We start from the raw sequence: 23826 nt of genomic DNA, 5'->3' as shown, positions 1-23826 counted from the left end.
ACATCCATGAATGTTCGGTTGATGCAAGAAAATCAGATCAGAAGCATGCTACATCAAAATTTATAAGTGAACAAATTATAGAACATGTTCGAGACAAAAAGATAGAGGTTACACCAGCCTTTGTAGAAAATGAAATGAAAAAGAAATTTGGAATTGACATTGGTTATCACAAGGCATGGCGTGCTATTCAAAAAGTTGTTGCTTGCATAAGGGGTCACTTGCTTGCATAAGGGGTCACCTGAAGAGAACTATCAGATTCTTCCTTCATACCTACACATAATGGTGTGCAAAAATCCAGGAACGTACACAAGCATAAAAAGAGATGCGCAGAATAGGTAACCATCAGCCTGAAGTTTCAAATGTTCCTACTTGAAAAACTTCACACCTAATGATTTGTTTTTTTTGTGTTTCACTGTACAGATTTGCTTACATGTTCTTTGCTCCTGCGACATCACTAGCTGGTTGGTCCTACTGTAGACTCGTTATTGCAGTAGATGCAACGTTTTTAAAGTCCAAATATCGTGGTGTTCTATTTGTTGTTGTATCAAAGGATGCAAACAATCAAATCTTTCCTCTATATTTTGGTGTAGCAGAATCAGAAAACAATGAGGCATACATTTGGTTCTTCAGGGAAATGAGAAAAGCAATTCAAGTCCGTCATGAATTGGTTTTCTTGTCAGATAGAAACCAATCAATTGTAAATGGGATTAGAAAAGTTTTTCCTGAAGCTCACCATGGTATCTGCCTCTTTCACTTTGAGAAAAATTTAAAGCAAAGACATGCAAAAGCCACGGTAATAAATCTTTTTCAAAGTGCTGCAAGGTCATACAAACATGAAGATTTTAATCAGTTAATGTCCCAACTCAAAAGTATTGACAAGAAAACATACAATTACATAATGGAAGAGCCTCCAGAGAGATGGGCTCGATCGTGGTTCTCACGACGAAGTTATGATATGCTAACAACAAACATGGCAGAATCAATGAATTCCGTTTTACTAAAAGGGAGAGAAATGCCTATTTTAAGAATGTTAGATTTCATCCAAGAAAAGTTAGGAGAGTGGTTTTACGAACGGAGAAAAAAGGCAAATGAAACTTTTCACAGAGTATCAATATGGGCAGAAGAAGAGATGACTAAGAAGATGGACTTGGCTTGTAAAATGTTTGTGAGTATATTTATTAACTTCAGTTTTTTATATCTGTTGCAGTGATTTACTGCTTACATTTAAAAAAATTCATACTTTTTCTTTTTGAAGCAACAATACACTAATATAGTTTGTCTTAATTTTTTATTCCTTGTTAGGTGTTCAACCTTGATTCAATGTTGTTCAGAATAAATAGTGAAGGAATCGAATTCATTGTGGACTTAAAGAAGAGAACTTGTGACTGTCTGGAATTCCAACTTGATGAATTGCCCTGTCCACATGCAATTGCTGCTATTAATAAGAGATATCTACAGAAATTTGATTACTGCTCAAATTGGTATTCAAAGGAAACATGGTTGAAAACATATGAAGGACATGTGAATACCGTGGGAGATCAAAAATCATGGGATATACCACAAAATGTACAATCTGAGATCACAAAACCTCCCGACGTAGAGATTTTACAAGGAAGAAGACAAAAGAAGAGGCATATACCTGTGACTGAATCAGTACCATTCAAATCTATCAAATGCAGTCGATGTAAACAAGTTGGGCATAATAGAACAACTTGCTTGTCTTCTCCAGCACCTCATCCATATTTAAAGAAACACACTGAAAAATACTCCAACCTTTAATAATCCTTGGTCTGAATTTAGACTTTCATTATTGTATGACATATTTGAAATGTGATTTTTTTCATAGGAATAAAAAAAAGATCTTGGACTATTTTATATACTGCTAAAGTACAAATCACTCATTTTTGTTGCGCAGGCTTACAGGTTTTGTTGCATTTTAAAAAAGTATGTAATGACTTCTGCGAGAAAAAACTTCAGGTTACAGTATGTGAAATATATATCCCTAACACAAACACATACACACACACTCACACATATACATATACGCGTACAGCACACAAAAGAAAGGCATGTACAAACAAAATCTTCAGCATCGATAAGCTGAAGTTATAGAAAATGAACTTAATAACTTCAGCATATTCATTAATGAATATGCTGAAGTAAACAAAAAAGCACAGCATAAAAACATAAAAAAGAATTACAAAAACTAAACATAAAACCAACTAAGAAGTATAAATCAAATACCAACAAATAACAAGGATACTGCGAATAGAAAGCTAAGAAGAAAGAGGATGAGAATTACATTGATACAAAAAGAGATGAGAACAACACACAAACTACAAACAAAAACATCAGCTCTCAGGGCTGAAGTTATACAAAATGAACTTAAAAACTTCAGCTCTCTGGGCTGAAGTAAACAAAAAAAAAAACAGCATTAAAACATAAAAAAAAGATTACAAACACTAACAATCATCACCACCACCATCATCATCATCACAGTACTCCTCAATTTCTCTAAATATCTCATCATCATCAGTATCAGAGATAACTATAGGGTAGTCGGGCAAAAGACCACTGAATCCAAGGAGATCAATCTTCAACTTGTCGAATTCATCACGCAGCTGACTTTGTTCGATGATTACTCTGTCCATAAGAGAAAGAAGAGTCTTCAGGTTGTTTTGCAGCTTGGAATAGTCGTTCCAGCTAGGGAACTGAAAACTATCAAACTGCTGCACAACCTTGTCGAACAAGGTTGAATAACCTCCACAACTACGTTCCAGGTTAAGCCTGTTCTGGAATGATTCATTGGCAAAGAATTGTTGCCTGATTCTCTCCCAATCAGCCTTTATTTGATCCCACAAAAGCATAAGATTAGTCATCGGTTTGTTATTGTACCACTCACACTTCAAAGTCTCCCACTTATGCATGATTTCATCAAAATTAGGCTTCCTACTTCCGCTTCCACCAGACATTCTTTCTTTAACAAAAGCTGAAAGACTAAGGATGAATATAAATTTAAAGAAATATGATGGAAGTCTATGAATGACTATGAAATTTTCAAGTGAAGAGATTGTTAATATAGACAAAGAGCTCACCTAATCAATTTAATATCTATAAATGTAAAAGTAACTTTTCAGGTGTTTTTACTGTTTTACGTTCAGAGAAATTGAATGAAACAAGATAGGTAGGTGGTAAAACAATATGTGGTAAATGCAAAAAGAAATGTAACTTCAGCCCTAATAAGCACACAGTTTTTCTATAGTAAAAAAATAACTTCAGTCTGAAAAATAACTTTTCGAATCATTTACTATATGGTGAAATAAATTTAAATGAAAGATGAAGTAGGTGACAAAAGACAAAAAGTAGATAGTAAATACAAAAAAGATAAGTATCAACTTAAAAAAAATACCAAAACATGCTGAAATTTTTGTCATAAGCTTTTTCAAAAACTTCAGCCCAATGTGATGAAGTAATTTAGTGCATTTATAAAACTTCAGCACATAATAAGCTGAAGTTTTTCATCGTGCATTCAATAGTTTTGTTCTAAATGCTTTTTTCAAAAACTTCGGCTAATGGAGCTGAAGTTAGTTAGTTCATTTCTGACAACTTCAGCACTTGATGAGCTGAAGTTTTTCTCCTGGACTCGATAGTTTTTGTCGTAAAGCTTTTTCAAATAACTTCAGCTCCATGTGTTGAAGTTATTTAGTTCATTGCTAACATCTTCAGCACTTGATAAGCTAAAAGTTTTTATCCTGGACTCGATATTTTTTGTTGTAAAGCTTTTTCAAATAACTTACGCAGAAAAAGCTTAAGTTTTTGTCCTACATTTGACACTTTTGTTATGACTTTTAACCAAAACTTCAGCTTAAAAAGCAGAAGTTATTTACTTCATACTGAAGTTTAGCATATTTGAATTAATCCAAGTATACTAAAAAACTAATTAATGTGAATAGAACAAAAATTTAAAACACATCATATAAATCACACAAAATAATGTATATTCACACAATCCAATTTTGTTTTCGCTTACATCCTTGAAAAAAAATTAGTTTTTTGTTTACAAGTTATTCTCTATTCAAAAAATTGACAAAGTGTCTTCATATTCGCCATAGACATGTCCTAGTTGCTCTTATTGGGTTTCTTAACAAAATTTCATGAACCTTCACTATGTCTTCAACTGATTCACAAAAACGGCAATACGAGCACCTTTCTTTACCAACTTGTACGGACCTCTGAATTACATTTGCCATATTATTGCATTTTCCACATATGTGCATCTGTGAGGGCTCACTAAGTGTGAAAAGTCGTTCATGCAAATTCGCTACAGCACCATGAGCTATAAGACAGTCACCCTCCATTTCACCAAAATTTAATTCCACCAAAGTGTTTTTTGTCATACACTGGTTGACAAAGTTTAGTACTATGATTTCTTAGCAACTCCCGTCTTCTTTCATAAGAAAAAAAAAACAAAAAAATGTTGGCAAAGACATGCTTATTGGTGTGCAGCTGGGAATTCGTGGGAAGCAAAGATAATGAAGGAGAAGTCCAAAAAACTTCATATGTGACGGAGAGTGGCCACATCAAATACTCGAGCCCCAGGACAATTTTACTAAAAGTTAGATTTATCAACTAGTAAAAGAGAAAATTGTTGAGAAACTCGAGTGTTTGATCTGGCCACTCTCCTTCACATATGAAGTATTTAGACTTTTCCTTCATTATCTTTGCTTCCCATGAACTCCCTGCTACACCAATAAGCATGTCTCTGCCAACATTTTCTTGTTTTTCTTTGAATATAAATTTAAAGAAATATGATAGAAGTCTATGGATGACAATGAAAATTTTCAAGTGAAGAGATCATTAATATAGCCAAAGAGTTGTAACGAAATCAATTTAATATCTATAAATGCTGAAGATATTGTTAACTGTTTTTTGTTCAGAGAAATTGAATGTAACAAGATAAGTAGTTGGCAAAACAAGAGGTAAATGCTAGTAGTTGGTAAATGCAATAAAAAAATAGTAAAAAATAAGGCCACAAAAAGTAGGTGATATAGGTGATAAATGACAAAAAGTAGCTAGAAAATGCAAAAAATATAGCCCAATGTGCTGAAGATTTTTAGTGTATTTCTAAAAACTTCAGCCCTTGATAAAGCTGAAGTTTTTGTATTGAATTCAATAGTTTTTGTCGTACAGCTTCTTCAAAACACTTCAGCACATTCTACTGAAGTTATTTAGTGTATTCTAAAAATTTCAGCTCTTGATAAGCTGAAGTTTTTTTGTTGGATTCAATATTTTTTTCGTACAGCTTTTTCAAAAAAAAATTCAGCTCAACGTGCTGAGGTTTTTTAGTGTATTTCTAAAAATATCAACATTTGATAAGCGGAAGTTTTTGTCCTTCAGTCGATACTTTTGTTATGACTTTTAACTAAAACTTCAGCTTAAAAAGCAGAAATCATTTACTTCATGCTTAAGTTTTTTCAACAAAAATGTACTTAAAATTCATAATAAAAGACAGAAACATATTTGTATGAACAAAAGTGAAATAAAAAAAATACTTAATGTATATTCACAAAATACAAATTATGTGCAACCAATCCTCTAATCAAAAAATTCACACACAGTCTCTTCAAAATCTCCATAATCATGTCCTTGTTATTCTTCTGGAGTTTCATAGCCGCTATTTTTTTCCACTTTCTATGAGCCCAAAGATTGGCAGTCAATTCTGTCCTGAAGGTCAATGACTGACTTTGATCGAAATTGAAGACATCTTCTTTATTCAACCCCATATCAATTAACTTAAGAGCAAATACACCACAATCAACACTACAAAAAAAACATATGAAAAATAGTTAACACAAGGGAAAAAAATAATAAACATAAGATGCATGGTAAAACATATGCGAAATACGTACTTGTTAGTCTGCTGCAGTGAGCTCATCCACTTAATTTGAAATTTTTCCACAGGACTATCCCCATAAAATTTATTGTGTGCCTCAATTTTCAAGCATTTGAGACAGTGTGGGATCAAGCGGGCATAATTTCTGACATGTTCAACAGCACGCTCATATGTTACACTGCCCATGGAATCATACACATATATAAATTTATCTTTAAAGTCCAGAATTCCAAAAAAGTAGTGTGTGGATCTCTGGGCCATCATTGGCTTAAGTCGAAATGGAAAGAATACTTTTCTGGCAGATGCCCATGAGATACCACAGGAAAGGTCGAGGCCTTTTACGTAGTTGGCCACCTTTTCATTCGTTGATTCTTCCTCAAACCAACTAAAGTCCGTAAGTGGCTGAATAACCGCTTCTTCTTCTTCTTCTTCTTGAACCTGTTGTTTGGATATCCTCTTTCTCTTTGATTTGCTCTTTTTTTTATCCTCCATTCTCTTTTGCTTCCTTTTTCTAATTTTATCCATCTATTCTTCTGAAGGATGAATACCAGCCTGCTTAGTCATATACGGATCAAAAATTAAATCAGTTACTGCAAATCTTGATTTTGGATAAGCTGGAAGGTGATAACAATATTTTTGGAGCAAGTAATATATGCCCACATCCATATGCTACAAATGAACAACAACAAATGATAACATGTGAAAAAACTACAAACAACATGACAAAAACTTAAGCATATTCAGTTTGAAGTGTTAGAAACTAATCTAAAAACTTCAGCATGTTTAATTTAAAAGTTTTAAAAAAAAACTAGAGAATGCATGTCAAAAACTTCAGCACGATTAGGCTTAAGTGTTAGCAAATAAGCTAAAAACTTCAGCATTTTAGTATGAATAAAGCTGAAGTTTTCCAAATTACAGTACAAAAACTTTACTATAAAAAATAAGTTAAAGTTTAGGGAAATACAGTTGAAAACCAATTCAAAAAACAAACTTAATAACGTACTTCATCCGCAAGATTAGAGTTAGGATCCATAAGCTCGGTAAAGAATGATTTTCGAATATCAATTCCAGCTAATCTGAATGGATTGGAATCATATTCACTAGCATCCATCTCCAACCACTCTGTAAATCTTTGCATCAATCCACTGTCTTGATTAGCATAATGGAAGGGACACCTTCGTATATTCTTTCCTACTTTCCAATCTTGCCTCATTTCCTTTCGTTTATGAACTACGTAAGGAGATCTCAACCAAATACTCTCCATACGAATCCTTTTCCCTTTTTTCTGGTTTTCCTTTCACTTTCTCTTCCTGCTACTCTATCACAACTAACTGTTGTTGTTCACCAGCAGGGGGAGAAACCACAGCCATAGTGGCAGATACTTGACCAACTCCCTACTGTTCATGACATTCTTGTCTCTCTTCACGAACAACAACAGCAGCAGAATTACCTTCTGAATCAGTCCCTTGTGTACTACCAAGTGAAAATGAACATAAATTGAAGTTGGGGATATCACTGGTGTCACACATAGGAGAACTGGAAATCTTCCTTCTCTTAGAATTTGGAAGAAGTTGCGATGCATCAGATGATATCTGCAAAAGCAAGGAAAATATAAACGTAAATAAAACTGATACAAAACACACATTAGGCAAAAAAACAACTTGTAATCGAATTGCAGAAAATAATTACCTGGTCTAAGTGTTGAGACACAAATGGTGTTTGCATTCCAACATATCCATTTCCTTTACCTTCAGATATGCATGTATTTTCATGCGGAAAAAAAATATAAATAATACTGATTAAATTTTGTAAAGTAATACCAACACATTTCACACCTATCTGTGAGCCAACAGGTGTGAATAAATGTATTTCTCCTTTTTGATATAGCTGCATAAGTTTACTAAATTCTTTTTGAGCTGCCTCGAGTCTTTCTGAAAAATCATTCAAAAACACAACAAAAAAAATAAAATATGTAAAGTTTCAAACAGTAAAAAATATACTTCGATCAAATGTAATAAATTCATGATCTATAGAATACCTTGACGTTTGTCTTCCGCTGTGGTTTCCCCAGGCTGCATGCCTTTCTCGATATCAGCAATTCCAACTTCATTCAATTGTGCACCAACGTCGAGGAGCATTGGAGTATTATCTGGAAGGTTTTTCTCAACTCTACCTTCATTTAATTCGGCATCATAAGAGACTTTTTGAGTTGTGTCAATTGAAACACAACTAGTTTCAACTTCCACTGCATATTCATAAAGAGGGGAAATAGATCAACTAGTTTTTCTATATAAATAACATAGTAAAAATTTATACCTGTAGTGAATATTTCACTACAGGACATTATCAAAAAGATCAGTTAAAACTTCAATCTCTAAGAAGGCTGAAGTTCGACAGTTACAAAAATAAAAATTTCAGCTCTAGAGCTGAAGTTCGACAGCTACAAAAAAAATCTTCAACTAAAGTTTTGTTTCATGTTTTGTGTTTTTTTTGTTATATATTTTTATGAACTATTATCAACTTCACACTTTATACCTGTAGTAACAATTTCCTGCGTATCACCACCTAAAACTTCCTTGCAAATAGCTAGTGCTCCGTCAAACAAATTGCCCTGTCCAATATCGCTTTCCAAAGAACAACTCGATGCATGTTTTTCAGTACCAACAACTTGATCATCTGCACCTTGTTGTTGAACATGTTTATCACATTCACCAGTCGTTTCCTTACGTGTAGCATTATCATCTGCGACTTTACGCGATGGATCATGAGCAGCATGTTCTTCAACTTGATTATCTGCACATTGCTTGCTTCCAACATTCTCAGTTGCTAACTGTTCTTCATCATTTACATCTCTGCTCAATATATCAGCACTGAAACGTTCCTCTTCAACTTGTTTCTGAACATGTTGATCGCCTTCAAAAGACGCTTCCTCATGTGTAACATTTACATCTGCGACTTTATTTGATGCATTAATATCCGATGGAGGTTCGTAACAGTCAATCACCCTATCATATTCTCGATGGTTACTCAAATCAAAATTGTCATCGTCCATTTTATTTGATTTGTTGACAATCTTAAACAACTATTCAAACTTCTCATCGAAATATTCCTAGAAAAAAATTACTAACAATGATTAATCTGAATAACATCAGCAAAAATAAAAAGACTTCTCTATAAATTAGCTTACCTTCACTTTTACAAAAACCGCATCAACAATAGTAGATCACTCATCCTTTTTAAACTTATCGAAAACTTCGTTCACGATCGTGCTTCTTTCTTTTTCTGCATGCCTTTGAACCTCCGTCGTTAACCTCTAAAATAGATAAACAACAAAAATTCAGATATAGAAAAAAACTTTAGCTCAAAAACATGCTGTACTTTTACAAAAACAAAACCAAAAAACTTTAGATCAAAACTTACAGAACATATTGTCTCAAGTAATTTATTGTCATCAAAGTCAGATGTAGAACGGGTAGAACGACTCAGGGTACGAGATGATTTGCCAATAAAAGGAATTCGATTTGGTTCTTTTGATCGACTTCGACTACGTGGTGATTCACCAATGATAAGAATTCGATTCGCTTCTTTTGATCGACTCACAATACGTGGTGATTCACCAGTTGAAGGAATTGCATTAACTACCTTTGAACGAATTAAAGGCATTGAATTCAATTCATCTTCTGTAGGAATTATATCCAATACCCTAAAGTCGCGATATCTCTGTTTAATACAAAAAAGTATATTATGAGGAGAAAAAAACTAATACATCAACATATTAACACAAAGACAAAAAAAAGTAACTTCATGAGTACTGAACATATAATAAAGTTCAGCAAATTTAGGCTCTCCCACACATACATAACATAACATCCTGGGAACCTGAGGGGTATCAAGGTACTCATCCTCTCTTATATACATCTCCCGAACATCTGGGAAGCACTCATAGAACCAAGCACATAACGGATATGGAAATCCACCAAGTTTATACTCAGTTGTATGTAATTTGTTCTGCTTGTCCAATGCATGTTTCAGTGAATAAATGAGCTTCTCATAAGCCATATTACCCCAAGGATATTCAGCACAAACTTTATCATCTTCAACAATAGATGTATACTCCTCCATCTCACATGACTCGGTATTTTTCCCAAACAAAATAGACTCTACAACAAGAATTTCCATAAGCTTAATAGCATCATCATCACTCTCGCATACATGTGCGTGATTCACAGCATTCTTTGGAATTTCATTGCGAGTCATAAAACTTTGAATATCCTTCAAAGTCACACCCTTGGACTTACCAAAATACCGCTTCAGAATATTGTTCTCTCGATTAATTGGTTTTTCAATATTATGTGCTATGATCCGCAAACCACACATAATGTGAAAGTCTTCAAGGGTGAAGGAAACTTCATGACCAAAAATCTTGAAACTAATGGAGTCTTGATCATTGGTGAATATTCGAGAAAGACACAGACAATGAACCAACTTCATGCTGCATTGGAAATTCTTCATAGCCATAATGTATTGAAATGTACCATTAGTAAGCTTATCCCGTTGTGTAGGAGTCAAAAAAGTTGCAATTAATTTCTTCAAATCATGGTTCCCCTTCCAGTAACCCTTATAGTTAAATCAATCTCCAAACTCAAAATATCTTTGCACTGGCCTTGTAGGTGGAAGAGCAGGGATATAAGGACCTGGGGGTATTATAGGTTGTCTAGGTGCTTTGCCTACTTTAGTTGCATTAGGATCTTTAGGTGCTTTGGGAGCCATCTGTTCAAAAAAAGTAAAAGTTACAAAAAATAACATCAGGACATTATCAAAAAGATCAGTTAAAACTTCAATACCTAAGAAGGCTGAAGTTCGACAGTTATAAAACAAAAACTTCAGTTCTAGAGCTGAAGTTCACCAGTAACAAACACAAAAACTTCAACTCCTTAAGCTGGACTTCACCAGTTACAAACATAAAACATTCAGCAAAAAAACATGATGTAGTTTTGACAAAAAAACAAAACACAAAATTCTGTTTATCTAAGGTATCATTGAACTATTATAAAACAAATAATACTTCAGCTCTTAAATAGTATCATATATTTAACTCTCAAAATTTTTAAATACTCGTTCAAAAAACATAAATATAGAATTTTCATCAACAACATAAACACTCATTCAAAAAACCTAAAAATACAATCGTAAAAGTAAAACTAATGCATGACTATCAAAATCAAAACCAGAAATTAAATCATAAAATAAAACCCAGAAAGTTAATGCAATGTACCTGTGATTAAATCGTAATGTGAGAACAACGACGACTAGCAGTTGAAAAATCAAAACAACAACGAAAACCGTTTGATTTCAGAGACGAACAAGTCAAAAAACGCGAATAACAGGAGTGAGAGACAGAAACAGTAGAGGACTAGCGTATACTTGGAAAGGAAGTAGTCTTTTAATAAAGAAGGGCAAAATAGTCTTTTCAAATGGCTTTTAACAAAAAAACGGATACGGGTGCAAACAGAAAGACAAAGCGGCTACAGGTTAAAACGGGGAGTCCAAATAGGACGCCCCGCGAAATTTTTACGAAGCATCGAGGGAACACTCATAACGTTTGGTCTAACAAAGTTTGTGGGTTAGCCACACCAACCAAGGGCCCAAGTTCTTCTTTTAGGCCGCCCACAAAGCATTCAATGAAATAGGCCTCATCTAAATGGGGCCTAGCTCGTAAGACATGGCAGCGTAGATCCTCGAACTTCTTTTGGAAACTGTCCACATCAGCCCATTGTTGCAATCGGTTGAACTCTGTGATTTATTAATGGCCTTGGATTGACCATAATGTTCACAAATATCAACACAAAATTGGGGCCAAGTAACATAACCTCCATGGTCTATCATATAAGAATCGTACCAGTTATCAATGGCCTCCCTGGTATTGATGGCCACATATGTCATTTTTTCGACCTCAGGGACACGGTACAGGTTGAAATAATGATCACAACGCCGAATCCAAGCTCGAGGATTATTACCATCAAATTCTGGGAAAGGCAACTTACCTTTTGGCATGCGCAACCCCTGTTGCTGACGATGGGGTTACCTGTGTTAACGTAGCTCGAGGAGCTCCATGAACAGATGACTGTCCCGACTCCAAATACGTACCTTCTTGAGCTAGCGCCATGTTAGACTGTATATCCTGCCGGAAAGCTTCCCTCCGATGAATATCCACAACCAACGATTCCAAACGTTGGTCTGCAATTTCTCGTTTCTTCTGCAACTCCTCCAAGTCCTCAATCCTCGTTGTTATGAAAGCTTGGATCTGTGTTTCGAGGTTGGAAGCACCACCCCCGTCGTCGGAGTGTCGGGTCTTATCCACCATGGTTGCCCAAGATGGATGCTCTGTTACCAAAATGTAGCGTGTTGAGCTACAACAGTTGGATTTAAGGCAGCTCGTGAACAAAGAAAGGAAAAGAATGAACAAAAGCTAAGCAAAACAGTAATTTGGATTCATAAAATCTGATTGCCGATTACAATGCATAGAAACATAATATAATGATAAAGGCACAGTTGTACTGGCCATTGGTACCTAATGGACAGGTGTCCTTGATTCATTAGACTGTGTACTATAGACTAAATTGTAATATTCCTAAACTAGGAGGCTATAACATAAGGACTGATAAACAATTATAATTAACTAAGGGGCCCCTCTCAATTCCTTCTTGATCTCTAATTCAAATTGTGTCTCACTAATTCGTGACACACTTATATAAATCTTTTTATTTTATGTCCTATTTTTCATAAAGTATACTTCCTCTGTTCCAGTTTATGTGAACTTATTTCCTTTTTGGTCCATTCCAAAAAGAATGAACTCTTTCTAAATTTGGTAACAATTTAGCTTAAAGTTACAATTCTACCATTAATGAGAAGCTTTTATAACCACACAAATACTCTGGGCCCCATTTGGACTTGTTTAGGACCACAAATTCCAAAAGTCTTCATTTTTTTCTTAAACTCCGTGTCCAGTCAAAGAGGTTCACATAAATTGGAACAGAGGGAGTATATAATTCTCCAAGAAAAGTATCGTTAGAAATTTACGTGAGACATAGCTAGAATCCCCTAGACAAGTTAAACTTTCTAATTTTAGATTGATTTTTGTTTTCTTCCCTATTGCATAATACCAGACGGCTGATTACACAAAGCATCAAAGCAAGGTATTATTGCGTCTCAATACAATTTACACATCAAAAAGTTGTTTCTTTAACTTTTGTTTATGGACTTTCCTGTAATTGTTTGTTCAGAAAAGGGATAAAATTCTTTACATGCCAATTGCACCATGACAAAAACATAGGTAGGTATAGTCAGTGTAAAGCATAGTTTAATGGATTGTGGAGTCTATCTCAAAATTAACTTTTGGACGGGATTAATATGTAAGCATATGAATCATTGCGGATCTCTTTCAACCAAAGGTTACATAATTAATTAGATTAATAAACTAGGCAAATCTTGACCATGCATGTAATTGGGCTTAATTAGTAATGCGTGAAAGAGACCCCGAGTGAAGGACAACGAATAGAGACGAATGGTTGGTCTCGAATCTTAATAGTAATTAATTAATTTTATATAAGCAGAAAAATGACGATGCATTCTATAATTGTAAAATTAGTTTTTCACTGACGTACACTGGAGAACTAACTACTACAAATTTGGCCGAACACCATACTTATTTTAAACAAAGTCTAGCAAGTGTTCCCAAAAGCAACGCTTTTGTAAGGGTGACCTTTTATTGTAAAGTGTATTGTTGACGTTAATACGTTACGAGAAGTGTTGCATGCCTTAAGCCTTGCGCTCCCGTTTGGATATAGATTTTTTTTTTCTCATAAAAATTAAAAACATCAAATTTGATCACTTTTATAAAAAAAATTTGAAGAAAAATTTTCAAGCTTCAAAAACTGGTTTGAGCCAGTTTTTGGGTGAAAATCTTTTTTCCGCTTACGAAACTTCAACAAATAAAATTTATGTTTGGACACAATTTCAACTTCCGAAAATTATTTTTTAACACAACTTTAAAAACTCTTTTTTTAAGTTTTAATCAACTCTATGTCCAAACGCCGGCTAAAAATGTGGCCTTTGAACAAAGTTTACTCTTTCTAATAGTTTCAGTCACGTTTTATCAAGTGTGGTTAAAGTCCTACTATCTCCCACTGAAGAACAACACTGTCTTTATTTGGTGGCTGTACTGAAGATTCCAGAAAGAGAATAATACAGCTGAAAGCTGTCAAGAACTACATGTAATAAGCATATATCATTCTTGTACTGCACCATTTGGCTACTTTGCCCAAGTCCAAAAACTAGCTTTTCGACCTATTCACCTGCTCCATATTATTAATTGAGAGTGGCATAATGCACCCTTTCAAATATTAATGTCCTCATCTTGAACGTTGGTTGCAAGAAATTCATCATGAATATTTCATCTCCAGCAATAAAACCAGACGTTACCTTGTCCCTTACTTTATCGTCTTCCACCAGCAGTACCACTACCACTACTGATGCTTCTACGGATGCCTTAAACCCCAAAGAACGAGGCGTCAAACTAATCCAACTACTGCTCACTTGCGCTAATCATGCTTCTACCGGTAATCTCCACCACGCCGACGCGTGCCTGTCCCAAATTCTCCAACTTGCATCGATCACCGGTGATTCCATGCAGCGCCTAGCCGCCTGGTTCGCCTCGTCCTTAGCCATCCGTCTTGTCAAGCGCTGGCCTGGCATCTACAAGGCCTTAAATCATGGAGTACCGGTAATACTTGAATTGAGAAAATAAAGTACCGGCAATTACCCTGTTCTTACATTTTTTTTACGTGGTACTATACCTATTTTTGAGTTGAGAAAGCAGATTTTTTTTACTAAGGTTTTCTTTTAAATATATTTTTGATGTATTGAATATTGTGACTTATATTAATGTGAGCCTATTACTATTTGGGAAGTCAAACAAGGTTTTCTTTGACCAAGATTTTTGTAAATTTTCTTAATATTTAAAATTGTTAACTATTGTGACTTATAATACTTTATATGTAGTTTCTAAATATATAAATTATATTTTAAAATTTTTAATTGAAAATATTGTGTCCGAATTCACACAAAAAATAATCAATTTGACTATTATGCTCCGAAAAGGTTCACATAAATTGAACGGAGGGAGTATTACTTTTTATATAGTTTCTAAATATGTTAATTTTATTTCAAGAAGCTTAAAGAACATATGTCCATATTCAAATCAGAAGTTAAATAGTTTGACCCTCGTACTAATATATAAAATGGAACACAGGGATAACTTATTATAATTGAATAATTACTGCTAAAAGTGATCCATTTTTGTTGTAGGTACCTAGTAGAATTGTCGATCTCGATCAGTCTCGAATCATCTTTGCTAAAGCCTTCCCATATTTGGGCCTTGCGTATGCAGTAATTAACAGGGTATTGATCCAAGCCATGTCTGAGGATCGTATAATCCATATTGTCGATTTGGGTTCTGGAGACACAAAATTGTGGATACCTTTCCTAAAAAATATTGTTAATTTACCAAATGAAACTCCCAATTTGAAGATTACTTGTGTGAACAATAACAAGGCCATGTTAGAAGAAATGGCATCAAGGATTAAAAAAGAAGCTAAAGCCTTAGACATTTCCTTTCAATTCAATTCTTTGAATGTTGATCTCAGGGAGCTAACATTAGATATGCTCAAGGTAAAAGCAGGTGAGTCATTAGCATTCGTATCAGTACTAAATCTCCACGTCTTATTGGTTGAAGACGATCGTATCAATTCACAGTTCAACCTAAACAAGAACAACAACAATAATAACGTCAAAGATTGCAAAAGAATGAGTGAATTTTTAACAATGTTGCATTCCTTGTCACCAAAAGTGTTGATCCTAGTGGAACAAGAAGCTGACCACAATTTGAGCAAACTAGTGGATAGGTTTGTGGAAGGATTGCATTATTATAGTGCATTATTTGATTCAATTGATACCACATTTAAAGGGTCTAATTGTTCATTGTGTGAAGAGAGGGTAGCAGTGGAACAAATGCTAGGGAAGGAAATAGAAAATATGGTGGCATGTGAAGGATTGGAAAGGGAGGAAAGGCATGAAAGATTTGGGAAGTGGATTGTGAGATTGACACGTGGAGGATTTAGACCCGTGCGATTATGGTACGATATTATGGAAGATGCCAAGAGATTGGTAGAAGCTTATGGTGGAGATGGTTACAAGATAATTAGTCAAAAAGGAAGTTTGATGATATGTTGGCATGACAGACCAATATATTCTGTTTCAGCATGGAATTGTGCCTTTATTAACTAAATTATTGGTTTATTTCATCAATTTTGTGGAATTTTTTGTATAATTGGAGTAGAAATGTTGATGCAAGATATTAGAAGCAAAGCAATATCTTACCGTATAACTTTTTTTAAAAACTAATTAATCATTGCAACGTAAGACAAATGATGATAATTAACTTGAAGTACTGTTTGTGATTGTCTTGCTTGTGCGCTTTAGTTCTTCCTACAAAGATTATCCGTTACATCAAAAGAATGAATTTTTCGAGTCAAAGCTCATGCAATATAAAGAAAAGATAAAATCTCACCCGATAACAATAGCCTATACAATAGCAGATGGTCTTAAAGAACCTTCATTTAATTAATACTTCCTTGCCAAATCATAACTAATGGTTGATGAGCAATATATGTGGAGACCGAAAGTCCATTCAGCTTTAAGATGCTGTAAATTAAATTAATTTCCATAACATTACTTTTAGTTGCATACAAGCCATTTTATATCCATAATCAGGGTTTAGTCACTTCACTACTTCAATTAATGGTAAGACAGCTCTTATTTTAACTCAAAAAAAGAAAACATTTCACCTCCACTACAAGTTATACCTTAATCCTGTATGGGTCAAAATCCGTCTTTAGAATATTTAGGCCAAGATAGCTTTGAGGGAAACATCCCCAAATCATTATTTGTCAAGTTGGTCCAAGAAGCAGCATAGTCTGCGGTCGAAGAGTGGACCAGAGCCGCAGCCGAGGTGTCAACAAGGGCCGAGGTTGAGGTCAGATAGGATACTAAAGAGTATATTCTAGTGGATATTCTTTGCACTTGTAATATTAGGGTTTTCTAGTAACATGTCCCATATAAATAAATAAAAAGAGACAATGATAGGGGGCATGTGATATTCATTTTGTAAAAAAGACACTTTGACTAAAAAAAAATCGGCTCTCACTTGATACGAAGATCACCTTTTCACAGAAATTTTTGTCTACACTTTACCATCAGATCCGAGAAATCCTCGATCATTCGAGGATTTGTCTATCAATCATGGTCAGGTGGAAGGTTCATTTATTCTACCCTTTATTAAAAGAATCATTCCTCCTATTTAATCAAATATCATTTATTGTTGTTCAAGGAATATTATATGCTACATTACTATTCCTGATTTTCCAGAACATTTATCATGTGTTACCAATACTGTCCGTCCAAATCTATATGATATTAATTGCTTCTTTTAAAACTAAGATCTGGGAACATTATTATTAGCTAAGATTAACCCTTGCTTACATAAATTTAATTATTTGAACCAGGATTTATATTTTTAGTCAAACAAACCCCAGTTAACCATGGGAGCTTAGCTGTTGGGACACTTGGACTTGCATTATCTAAATTTCAAGTTTTTATTTTTTTTTTATTTTTATTTTGTCTCATGAAGAGATATATACACCACTCATACAAGTAATGGTCCTATTATTTTATAGCCAGCCAAACAGAAGTGTGTGAACTCTTGCATGCATGGCCATGAGTTGCTCTAATATATGCGCTCTTGGTCAACTGGATACCGCAATAATCCACTATGAAACGTGGCAACTTAGTATTGGCGGTGACAGATGAAATTTGTATTGGGTTAGATTTTTTAGACAAAATGTATCTGAAAAAATCTAGTCATGTTTAATGGTGCTGAACTTTGTCAAATGGACAACCAAGTTAAACTTGTCATCCACCAATCAGAAAATGGATAACGATATTCTAGGATAAGGACTTTGGTCCTTCTGAGTCATTTATATGCACTTGATGCAAGGCATATGAAACTCAAGCAACAAATCAACTCTTCTTTTTCTGTAGTAGCTGCAGTCAAGACTACTTTCTTATCTTCCTTCTACAATGGCAGCTGCTACAATGTCTCTTTCTTCCCCTTCTTTTGCCGGAAAGGCAGTAAAACTCTCATCATCTTCCTATGAAATCATTGGAAATGGAAAAGTCACCATGAGAAAGACTGTTACCAAGGCTAAGCCCGTCTCCTCGGGTAGCCCATGGTACGGTCCTGATCGTGTCAAGTATTTGGGTCCATTCTCTGGTGACTCCCCAAGTTACTTGACTGGTGAATTTCCTGGTGATTATGGTTGGGATACTGCTGGACTTTCGGCCGATCCAGAAACTTTTGCCAAAAACCGTGAGCTAGAGGTTATTCACTGCAGATGGGCCATGCTTGGAGCTCTTGGTTGCGTCTTTCCTGAGCTCTTAGCCCGTAACGGTGTCAAATTCGGTGAAGCTGTATGGTTCAAAGCTGGATCACAGATTTTTAGTGAGGGTGGACTTGACTATTTGGGCAACCCAAGTTTGGTCCACGCACAAAGCATCTTGGCAATTTGGGCTTGCCAAGTTGTGTTGATGGGAGCCGTCGAGGGTTACCGTGTTGCTGGTGGGCCTCTTGGTGAGGTTGTTGACCCACTTTACCCTGGCGGTAGTTTCGATCCATTGGGTCTTGCGGATGACCCGGAAGCTTTTGCTGAGCTTAAAGTAAAGGAAATCAAGAATGGCAGACTTGCTATGTTCTCCATGTTTGGATTCTTTATTCAAGCTATCGTCACTGGAAAGGGTCCACTGGAGAACCTTGCTGACCATCTTGCAGACCCCGTTAACAATAATGCTTGGGCATATGCCACAAACTTCGTCCCCGGAAAATGAAGTTCTTAAAAAAGTGTGTTCTATTGCCTTGTTGTTTGATGGCTTTGTAAAGTTATTGTGAATTACAAGAAAATGACAATATGAAATTTGTTTGGTCTCCAAAAATTGTGTATTTCTCAATTATAATTTTCAGTACTTTTCATAAATCAAATACAAGTTAAAAGGTGGGAGAAGTGCTCCCAAGTTGGCAATGCAGAAGTCTTGGAACAAAGATGCCATCAGCAGTTGGTTCCAAGCCGAACAAGGAAATTGCAGAACAGAGCAAATTGAAATTGACACTGAAATATAATAAAGAGGCCGATTATTCTTCTATATGTATGTAAAATCCCATGTTTGCAAACAAGTCAATTAGGCACTTTCTACTGTACATCTTATATTTTCTAGCTTTTTTAGCGCTATGAGAAGTATTTATAAATAATATATACATATTTGTGATTCACATACAAATATGAGCGTTACTGACAAGATGAGAGAGTTCCTTACAATAATGACATAATCGTAAGAATATTTTACACAAGATTCTAATTAATATGCCCGACTTTTAATACTTTGTGTTGTTTTCTTAGAATTCCTCATAGTGTAATCTGTGGGGATGGAAAACATAGGTATTGTGCTCATATGAACCCAGTTTTTTGGACATAGAATATAGTGAGTTGAGTGACTAGAACATAAAGATTAAACACATAAAATAAGAAGTCTAGAACCCATTGGCCGAGTCAACGAACGGGTCATAACCGAATCTGTTAAAACTTGGACGGGTTGGACGGATTATTATATATTAATACTAGGGAATATGGTTTAAACCATTACATATAGGTCCATATGGACATTGTTAAGCTGGCTATTACAGTACTTAGACATGTCCCTAAGGACATTTGGATTACCTAGAGATGCAAGCTTAGTGCAAACATCATTGCTAAGATATTTAACTAGATAAACAGTTCCTTCATAATCTGAGTTTAACACATTGGTAACAAAATGTGGAGGTTGTGATAAATACTTCAGACCTGCCGTTGGACTGTTGGAGAGCATTCCTTGTCAGCTTGCGAGCATGCCCATTAGCTTGCCTGAAGTTGTGTTGGATCATTTGGAGCTTCACTTAGAGCATTGACAACCTGCATTCGTGAATAACAGTGTTAAATATAGTATTGCCATGATCCAAACCATTAATGACATATGTCGAGTCAGTTTCAACTTCCAGTGGTGTTGTAGCCTTGTTCATGAGCAATACGCAGTCCTTCTTTTAGGGCTCCTTCTTTTAGGGCCAACAGTTCAGTTTGAAGTGGTGGTGATCCATAATTTGTATCTTTAAAGCCCAGTATCCAGTGGCCATTGCTATCCCTAAAGAGACCACCAAAGCCACAAATAGACGAGTTTTCCATGAAGGAACCATCAATGTTGAGCTTGTAAAATCCATGTGATGGTTTGTGCCATGTTACAACAATGGGCTTTTTATTGTGAGGGATGATTTCCTTCTCCGCAAGAAGTTTGTATTCCACAGCTAATTTAAAAATATTGCTTAAGTGAAGCGCGTATGATATATTTTCGTGAATATTTTTATTCCTATTGGTCAAAATATTCCATATAGCAAAAGTAAAGGCATTGGTCCAGTTAATAATACTATTCATAAGGGTAACGTTAAGATCGCGAATACTAAGGATCCAGTTATCATCATTAGCCCAGGTGCAGGGGTCTATACCTAAATTGCTCCAAAAATCCCTCACAATGGTGCATTCAAGAAAGATATGCTTAATGATTTCCTCGCTTGTTTTGCACACTGTGCACACAGGATCTACATTTTGTTGGGAATAAACCCCTTACCAAAATAATATTCACGGTAATAAAGCGGAATAATAATGTAGCACCGAGATACGGTAATTAATAAGAATAAAAGAGTAACAATGACACCAAGATTTTTACGTGGAAAACCCTTCTGAATAAGGGAAAAAACCACGACCCCGAGAGGAGCAACTGATATCACTATAGTAAGGAATTTTACACTTTGTAGGTCGGAGATAAATACTCCAAAGACCACTACAACACTCAAAAGAAATAACCCTCTTTTGATATTCCCACCTCACTACAATATCGTTCACTCTCTATTTTCCTCACAGACTATTTTCTTATACCTTGTCTATGAAACCTCACTCTTTCTTTCTCTCTTTGTTGGTGTGAAGAAATGAGAGTTGAAGCTCTCCTTTTATAGCCAAAGCTTCACCCTCTAAAGCCTACAATATTTGACAATTTACACACACTTTTCACAATTCAACAAGGTTGGCTACCAAACCAAACTAATTCAACAAGGTTGGCTACCAACCAAACCAAGTCAACAAGGTTGGCTACCAAACCAAAGAAAACTCTTATTAGGCACATGCCTAATACTTCTTCAATGAGATGGACATCATCAATCTCCCCTCCAGTCTCATTCATCCAGAGGAGGTAGCACTGTCTTCTAGTTTGAGTGCATGCCGACAAGTTCTTTGCATAGCTCGAACTTGTTCCTTGGTACCACCTTGGTCAGCATATCTGCAGGATTCTCATTTGTAGAAATCTTCAAGACTTTTAGAGATTCATCATCTACCATTTCTCGAATCCAATGATATCTCACATCAATGTGTTTGGTCCTTACATGGTACATAGAGTTCTTGCTAAGGTCTATTGCACTTTGACTGTCACAATAGACGACATACTCCTTCTGATGCAATCCAAGCTCTTGAAGGAATCGCTTGAGCCATATCATCTCCTTGCCAGTTTCTGTAGCGGCAATGTACTCTATTTCAGTTGTTGAAAGTGCAACGCACTTCTGCAACTTAGACTGCCATGATATAGCTCCCCCTGAAAATGTAAACAAATATCCAGTAGTGGATTTTCTGTTGTCAATGTCACCCACCATATCAGCATCTGTATAGCCATTTAAGATTGGATCAGATCCTCCAAAGCACAAACAATCTCCCGTGGTACCTTTCAGGTACCTGAGTATCCACTTGACTGCTTCCCAATATTCCTTTCCAGGATTTTCAAGAAACCTGCTGACAATACCAACTGCGTGAGCAATATCAGGTCTAGTACATACCATTGCATACATCAAGCTTCCGACTGCTGAAGAATAAGGAACTTTAGCCATGTTCCCTTTCTCCTCCACTGTTGTAGGACACATCTTCTTACTCAACTTTAGATGACCAGCAAGAGGTGTGCTGACTGGCTTAGCATTCTTCATGTTGAAGCGTTCTAGTACACGTTCAATGTACTTCTCCTAAGATAGCCACAACTTTCTACTTGTTCTCTCTCGAACTATCTTCATCCCTAGAATTTGTTGTGTTGGGCCCAAGTCCTTCATATCAAATGACTTGGACAGATCTCCTTTCAACTTTGCTATCAACCCCTTTTCTTTTCCTACAATTAACATGTCATCCACATACAACAACAATATAATAAAGTTATTCTCAGAAAATCTTTTGAAGTATACACATGGATCAGAATAGGTCTTTAGGTATGTTTGACTTTTCATGAATGAGTCAAACTTCATGTACCACTGCCTTGGTGCCTACTTCAATCCATAAAGACTCTTATTCAATTTGCACACCATGTGTTTCTTTCCAGCTACTTCAAATCCTTCTGGCTGCTCCATATAAATCTCCTCTTCCAAATCTCCATGAAGAAATGCAGTTTTCATATCCAACTGCTCCACTTCAAGATCTAGGCTAGCTGCTAAGCTCAAAATTGTTCGAATAGAAGTTATTTTGACAACAGGTGAGAAAATTTCGTCAAAATCAATACCTTTCTTTTGTTCGAATCCTTTAACCACCAATCGAGCTTTGTATCTGACCAGCTTGCCATTTCCATTTTTCTTGAGTTTAAAGACCCCTTTGCATTTGAGTGGTCTTTTACCCTTTGGAAGTTCAACCAGCTTGTATGTGCCATTTTTCTGTAGAGATTCCATCTCTTCTTGCATAGCTTTCATCCACTGGTTCTTTTCTGGATGGGACAACACCTCCTTAAGACTTTCTGGCTCCCCCTCATCACTGATGAGGACATACTCTGTGGAAGGGTACCTGCATGACTCTACCCTTGGCCTCTCTGATCTCCTTAGAGGTTGAGGTTGTCCTTCTCCCTGAATGGGGTGCTCCACTTCCTCGACACCTTCATCAAGTTGCTCCCCCTGCTCAATAACCTCACCAGGTTGCTCCACCTGCCCGGCAACCTCGTCGGTTGTACTTTCTGCACTTGTGGGATTGTTAGAAGTAGAAGGAATAGTAACAAAGTTAGGAATTATACCATTCTTCGCCTTTTCTAACATATCAGCAGCAGTTCCAACTTCACTTTCTCGGAAGACTACATCTCTGCTTCTGATGACCTTCTTCTTTACAGGATCCCACAGTCTGTACCCAAACTCTTCATCTCCATATCCGATAAATATGCAGGGAACAGATTTATCATCCAGCTTTGTTCTCTGCTCTTTTGGTACATGTGCAAAAGCTCTGCAACCGAACACCTTCAGATGCGAGTAGGACACCTCCTTGTTGGTCCAAACTCTCTCTGGGATTTCAAATGCCAACGGAACTGATGGACTCCTATTGATCAGGTAACAGGCCGTCTGAACTGCTTCACCCCAGAATGACTTAGGCAGTTTAGCCATTTTGAGCATGCTTCTCACCTCTCCACAATGGTGCGGTTCATCCTCTCGGCTACACCATTGTGCTGTGGGGTTCCAGGAACTGTCTTTTCATGTCTGATCCCATGACTTGAACAATACTCTTCAAATTCCCTTGAAGTGTACTCACCTCCATTGTCACTTCGGAGGCGCTTTAGCTTTCGACCCGTCTCCCTTTCTACTAGAGAATGAAATTTCTAGAAAACTTGAAACACCTGATCTTTGGTTTTCAAAATATAAACCCATAATTTTCGTGAAGCATCATCAATAAAAGTAATAAAAT

General features: G+C 35.9%; 3 protein-coding genes across 3 annotated transcripts; all 3 read left to right on the top strand.

Annotated features, from left to right (window-relative positions):
- Positions 1-279: 279 nt before the first annotated feature.
- Positions 280-1779, top strand: LOC142175961 (uncharacterized). The gene is made up of 4 exons (XM_075242972.1): positions 280-335; positions 421-737; positions 840-1165; positions 1492-1779. Exons 1-4 carry the CDS (start codon positions 280-282, stop codon positions 1777-1779), a joined length of 987 nt encoding a protein of 328 aa, XP_075099073.1.
- Positions 1780-14241: 12462 nt separating this feature from the next.
- On the top strand, positions 14242-16350 carry LOC107785155 (scarecrow-like protein 3). Its single transcript, XM_016606391.2, has 2 exons — positions 14242-14675; positions 15260-16350. Exons 1-2 carry the CDS (start codon positions 14337-14339, stop codon positions 16235-16237), a joined length of 1317 nt encoding a protein of 438 aa, XP_016461877.2. The 5' UTR covers positions 14242-14336; the 3' UTR covers positions 16238-16350.
- A 1653-nt stretch (positions 16351-18003) lies between these two features.
- Positions 18004-18997, top strand: LOC107806780 (chlorophyll a-b binding protein 40, chloroplastic-like). Its single transcript, XM_016631014.2, has one exon. It carries the CDS (start codon positions 18089-18091, stop codon positions 18890-18892), a length of 804 nt encoding a protein of 267 aa, XP_016486500.1. The 5' UTR covers positions 18004-18088; the 3' UTR covers positions 18893-18997.
- The last annotated feature ends 4829 nt before the right edge of the window (positions 18998-23826 follow it).

Source organism: Nicotiana tabacum, chromosome 22 (assembly GCF_000715075.1).
Source record: "Nicotiana tabacum cultivar K326 chromosome 22, ASM71507v2, whole genome shotgun sequence".
In the NCBI taxonomy this organism is placed as follows: Eukaryota; Viridiplantae; Streptophyta; class Magnoliopsida; order Solanales; family Solanaceae; genus Nicotiana; species Nicotiana tabacum.
This window is presented reverse-complemented; position numbering and strand designations above follow the sequence as displayed.

Coding starts and splice junctions, on each gene's coding strand:
- LOC142175961 (XM_075242972.1), top strand. CDS start 280: ATGGTGTGCAAAAATCCAGGAACGTACACAAGCATAAAAAGAGATGCG. Junction 336..420: donor AAAAGAGATGCGCAGAATAG/GTAACCATCAGC, acceptor TTCACTGTACAG/ATTTGCTTACATGTTCTTTG. Junction 738..839: donor TTTTCCTGAAGCTCACCATG/GTATCTGCCTCT, acceptor ACAAACATGAAG/ATTTTAATCAGTTAATGTCC.
- LOC107785155 (XM_016606391.2), top strand. CDS start 14,337: ATGAATATTTCATCTCCAGCAATAAAACCAGACGTTACCTTGTCCCTT. Junction 14,676..15,259: donor CCTTAAATCATGGAGTACCG/GTAATACTTGAA, acceptor TTTTTGTTGTAG/GTACCTAGTAGAATTGTCGA.
- LOC107806780 (XM_016631014.2), top strand. CDS start 18,089: ATGGCAGCTGCTACAATGTCTCTTTCTTCCCCTTCTTTTGCCGGAAAG.